At 41.9% G+C, this 6,000-nt stretch overlaps 1 protein-coding gene across 1 annotated transcript in view; it reads left to right on the forward strand.

The window, feature by feature from the left end:
* Window positions 1–5,514, forward strand: part of LOC146637672 (uncharacterized) — a 138,538-nt gene extending 133,024 nt beyond the window's left edge. The window contains exon 5 of the mRNA XM_085350409.1: window positions 5,449–5,514. Within this exon, the coding sequence (XP_085206535.1) occupies window positions 5,449–5,514 (66 nt within the window). The remainder of the gene's footprint in view (window positions 1–5,448) is intronic.
* Window positions 5,515–6,000: the final 486 nt, after the last annotated feature.

A 6,000-nucleotide genomic window follows, 5' to 3' on the forward strand; every position in this document is an offset into this window, starting at 1 on the left:
TGTAGCCTCGTCTTGCTCCACCTCTGTTCACCCCCCCAACCAGTCCCGGCAGTTGACTGCCCCCTCCTGAGCCTGGTTCTGCCGGAGGTTTCTGCCCGTTTAAAGGCAGTTTTTCCTCCCCACTGTCGCCTAGTGCTTGCTCAGAGGGGATTGTTGGGGTTTCTCTCCTCTGCCTTGTTTCTTTATTTACTTGTTAACTTTTTGCTCTTACTTCATTTAACCTTGTTTCTTTATTTGCTTGTTAACTTTTTGTTCTTACCTCATTTAACCTTGTTTCGTTATTTACTTGTTAACTTTTTGTTCTTACCTCATTTAACCTTGTTTCGTTATTTACTTGTTAACTTTTTGTTCTTACCTCATTTAACCTTGTTTCTTTATTTACTTGTTAACTTTTTGTTCTTACCTCATTTAACCTTGTTTCGTTATTTACTTGCTTGTTTAACTTTTTTTTCAACTTATCTAACAAAATAAAACAGTTGAATTTATCCTTTGAGTATTGTTCATCTAATCTTTACAGAGTTTTTCCAAAACACTTTCAAACATTCAGATCTGTCTTTCATTTTCTTCTTGAAACCTCATGAACGGTGACCTAAAAACTCTGGAACATGGTTTGAAACACTGAAATTGTTTCAGCTGAAACTGGCAAAGTCATACGTGCGTGTGTGTGTGTCACAGGTGATATGGTGTCACTAGTCCGGTCATCATGTTTAGGCTCATTCACGCCAAAATGATTTAGGCTAAATCTTTAAAACAGTGTCATTGCACACACTTTTCAATCACACAAATGCAGGATTAATTATTTGCAGTATCTTATCTGATTTATTATGAGAATGTCACGCCTGATCATTTGCACCCACACCATCAAAAATGGGGGCAAAAGGGAGGAGATCGCGTTTAATCGATTATAACACGAGGTCAGAAATATAAGTGCTGACATGAGTAGTGTCCACAGAAACCTCTGAGTCTCAGCTAAAAGCTCATGTAAACCATTTCTACAAACACCAAACAAAGCAAAGACACCAAACAGTTAAAAGAGCAGTTACGTCACCATGAATCTGTGGACAGGTAATATCCATATTTTGATTTATGATGTTCTGGAGTTAAATGGGAACCAAAGCATATTTTCAAAGGTGTTATATGCTATAAAATACTTTGAAAAATTAGGTGAGGGAAATGAAAAAGACATTTTTCTATGTTTGAGTCACAGTAACTTTGACATAGTAACATCTGCAGTAATATTTACAGCTCTGATGACATCTCACCAGCGTTAGCTTTATTTTGACACCAAGACTGTTTACACAGAGTTTGTAATTGCAGAGAAATACATTTATTTTGGTCATTTCATTTTGGAGCAGGAAGCTCACCCTTCTTGTTATACCCTTTAGATGAATACAGAGTTTTTTAATTAAATACATATTCTTTAACCCTTTAAGACCTACCATAGAACCAAGTCCGCCAGAGCTTATATTATATTTTTACATGCTGTGGTGCCATTTTTGGGAGCATTTCAAGTTGCTATACATCAATACAACCATTATAGCCCAGATTTTAATAATATGTATTCATTAAGTGCATAGTAATTACATAAATTGCAAAAAAGTGCAATAAACTATAAAAACATTGAAAATTGTTTTTGCTTTTTTAACATATATTTCTAGTTAGAGACATTTAAGAGGCTTATTCCTCAAAACTGTGAATGCAAAAAAGTTGCACAAAATAGTTTCCTACCACAGGAAATTTATTTTGAGTGTCTTCATAGTTTTATTTTTGAAATACACCAATTTTTATACACTGCAGGAAAAACGAAAATAAATATTATACTGCAAATTTGCAAAAAAGCAGCATGTGCATCAAAATAAACTATTTCCAGCAGTGCAATATGAGTCCTAAGCATCCCAGAAACGACACAGAAAGTCATAAAGTCAAAGATAACTTTTAAAAACAGCAGTATAGGCCCTGAGGCCCTGATGGTAAAAAAAAACTACATTTCCGCGAAAATGACGTCACTTCCGGTTTCGGGCAGGTAATGGCGGACATGCAAAAGTTCGCGCTGACGTCTATTCCAACGTAGGAAGTGTTATGAACAGCTGATCGGATCGGCAAAGCGTGTTTCTGGAATATTACACTCAACAAAAATATAAACGCAACACCTTTGTTACTGCTCCCATTCCCCATGGGATGGACGTAGAGACCTAAAATTCATTCCAGATACACAATATAACCATCCCTCCCAAACAGTGGTCACAAATCAGTCCAAATGTGTGGTAGTGGGCACATCTGCTATATTGAGATAATCCATCCCACCTCACAGGTGTGCCACATCAGGATGCTGATCTGACATCATGAGTAGTGCATAGGTGTACCTCAGACTGCCCACAACAAAAGGCCACCCTGGAATGTGCAGTTTTTTGCGCTATTGGGGGGTCTGGGGACCCAGAACCGGTCAGTATCTGGTGTGACCACCATTTGCCTCATGCAGTGCAACACATCGTCGCATGGAGTCTATCAGATTGTCAATTGTGGCCTGTGGAATGTTGGTCCACTCCACTTCAATGGCTGTGCGAGGTTGTTGGATATTCGTGGGAACTGGTACACGCTGTCGTATACGCCGGTCAAGCACATCCCGAACATGCTCAATGGGTGACATGTCCGGTGAGTATGCTGGCCATGCAAGAACTGGGACATTCTCAGCTGCCATCTGCCCTGAACAATGTGAACCATGATTCATCCGTGAAGCGCACACCTCTCCAACGTGCCAGACGCCATCGAATGTGAGCATTTGCCCACACAAGTCTGTTACGGCGACGAGCTGGAGTCAGGTCAAGACCCCGATGAGGACGACGGGCATGCAGTTGAGCGTCCCTGAGACGGTTTCTGACAGTTTGTGCAGAAATTGTTTGGTTGTGCAAACCAATTGTTCCAGCAGCTGTCTGGGTGGCTGGTCTCAGACGATCTTGGAGGTGAACCTGCTGGATGTGGAGGTCCTGGGCTGGTGTGGTTACACGAGGTCTGCGGTTGTGAGGCCGGTTGGATGTGCTGCCATATTCTCTGAAACGCCTGTGGAGACGGCTTATGGTTGAGAAATGAACATTCAATGCACGGGCGACAGATCTGGTTGACATTCCTGCTGTCAGCATGCCAATTGCACGCTCCCTCATTGCTTGTGGCATTTTGCTGTGAGACAAAACTGCACATTCCAGGGTGGCCTTTTGTTGTGGGCAGTCTGAGGTACACCTGTGCACTACTCATGATGTCAGATCAGCATCCTGATGTGGCACACCTGTGAGGTGGGATGGATTATCTCAATATAGCAGATGTGCCCACTACCACACATTTGGACTGATTTGTGACCACTGTTTGGGAGGGATGGTTATATTGTGTATCTGGAATGAATTTTAGGTCTCTACGTCCATCCCATGGGGAATGGGAGCAAAAACAAAGGTGTTGCGTTTATATTTTTGTTGAGTGTATAATGAAGCCTTTTCAAAATGTCAATTACCCAAGACTTTGTCCGAAGCTACTATTTGTTTAATCTTGAAAAAGGACAAGGATCCTCTGTTGTGCAGCAGTTACAGACCAATTTCTCTTTTAAATATTGATTTTAAAATACTATCTAAAATCCTCGCACTTAGGCTTCAACGTGTTCTGCCACAAATTATCGCCTCTGACCAGACGGGATTTATGGCCGGCAGGCACTCGTATGACAATTCAAGACGCCTCTTGAATATTATCCATACATCGTGCAACTCAATTCCAGAGGTTGTGGTATCTCTTGACGCGGAGAAAGCTTTCGACCGCGTCGAGTGGAGCTTCCTCTATGAGGTGATGGATAGGTTTGGCTTAGGGGCTGACTTTATTCTCTGGGTTAAGGTACTATATTCCTCGCCATCCACCTGTATTCGTACTAACAACAACTTGTCTTTGCCTTTTCCACTTGAGAGGGGCACTAGGCAAGGGTGCCCTCTCTCACCCCTCCTATTCGCCATTGCTATCGAGCCTCTTGCAATATGGCTGCGTTCAGAGGATAGATTTAAAGGCATTACAAGGTTCGGTGTGACCCACAAACTCTCCCTTTATGCAGATGACTTGCTCCTGTACATTTCTGACCCTCTAAACTCATTCCCGGTGCTGTTTGACATACTGGACCAATATGGTACACTGTCAGGATATAAGCTCAATTATCAAAAAAGTGAGTTGCAATCCCTCAATTCCCTGGCCAGAGCTCTTCCCCACTCAATAGAGCCTTTTAAGTGGACAGAAACCGGATTTAGATATTTGGGGGTTTTTATTTCCTCTTCTATACATAAAATGATGAGGGAGAATTTTCTATCCCTCCTAGAAAATGTTGGGAAAGATTGTGACCGTTGGACTTCTCCACCATTGTCAGTGGCAGGGAGAGTTAACCTGATAAAGATGAGTGTCCTCCCAAAATTCTTGTATCTTTTTCAACATGTCCCGATTCTTCTTCCCAAGGCATTTTTTGACAATTTAGAAAAGATTCTGTCACATTTCATATGGGGAGGGAAACAAGCTAGAATTCGCAAGTCTATTCTTCAATCCTCTAAAACTGACGGTGGTCTTGGTCTGCCCAATCTTAGACACTACTATTGGGCAGCTAACATACAAAAACTTTTATATTGGGTTCATAACGACCCCCCTGCACCAGCCTGGGTACAAATGGAAACTGCATCTAGCTGTTACTCATTATCATCACTACTCAGCTCACCACTCCCTTTTTCTCCAACCCTTGTTGGGGATAATCCAATAGCTAAGGAAACTGTAACTATTTGGCCTTTATCAAAAAATTTTAATTTTGCACCTTCGAACACTGATGCGGCCTTTAGCAGTTGGAAAGATAACGGACTTAGGACTGTTAAGGACTTGTACAGTCAGGACACCTTTCTATCTTTTGCTGACCTATCGTCTAAATACAACCTGCCTAATTCCAACTTTTTTCGTTATCTTCAGGCTAGAAATTTTGTAAAAACGCAGTTCCCTCACTTTCCCAATCGGCCTCCAGAAACAAATCTGGATATCATCCTGCAGACGAACCCTCATCAAAACAGACTGATATCAGCCTTGTATAAAATACTAGATGCTTTGGTCCCCAAATCCATTTCTCATATTAAGCTGAGATGGGAGGAAGAGCTACAGACAACCCTGCCAGAACAGCAGTGGGATTCTGCTTTGAAATTGATTCACTCGTCCTCAATTTGTGCTCATCATGCTTTGATTCGGTGCAAGGTGGTCTATAAACTACACTATACAAACGCAAAATTATCTAAAATCTATCCAACCATTAGTGATGCCTGTAGCAGATGCGGACTATCACCTGCCAACCATGTCCACATGTTTTGGTCTTGTTCGAAACTGAGTGCATTTTGGAGGAATATATTCGACACATATGGAGGGACATATGTGTCCCTCCATATGTGTCCCTCCTAACAGTCTTGTGGCGGGTCTGTTAGGAGGGACAGTCTGGCCACAAGCATATGGCCAGACTGTCCCTCCTAACCCACTCTCCGCAATTTTTGGCATTCCTCCCGACTTGAACTTATCTGGTCCCCTCAAACAGGCCCTAGCCTTTACCACTTTACTGGCTTGGAGGCTTATTCTGTTGAAGTGGAAGCTTCCCCACCCCCCAACTCATGATCATTGGGTGAGAGATGTACTTTTTAACTTAAAGTTGGAAAAACTTAGATTCTCTCTAAAAGGTTCTATTAGGGACTTTAACAAAATTTGGAAATCATTTCTCTTGCTGGTGGACACCATTACTTTACTTCCTGAGTCTGAAGTGAACTGAGCGAAGTTACATTATAATGTTGTTTTTTTTTTGTTGTTTTTTTTGTGTGTGTGCGTGTGGGCAGAGACTGGTTCTCTGCTGTGTTTTGTCTAGTGTGGACCTGGTAGGGGGAGAATTCGGGTTGGGGGGTTGGAGGGTATAATGGGCATACCACTGTTCTGAAATCAAGATTGACTTTACTGTTGCTAACTTTGTAT

The sequence above is a fragment of the Diplotaxodon limnothrissa genome, linkage group LG3 (genome assembly GCF_057381915.1).
Source record: "Diplotaxodon limnothrissa isolate DT_005_m linkage group LG3, D_limnothrissa_male_GT1.1, whole genome shotgun sequence".
Classification (NCBI taxonomy): Eukaryota; Metazoa; Chordata; class Actinopteri; order Cichliformes; family Cichlidae; genus Diplotaxodon; species Diplotaxodon limnothrissa.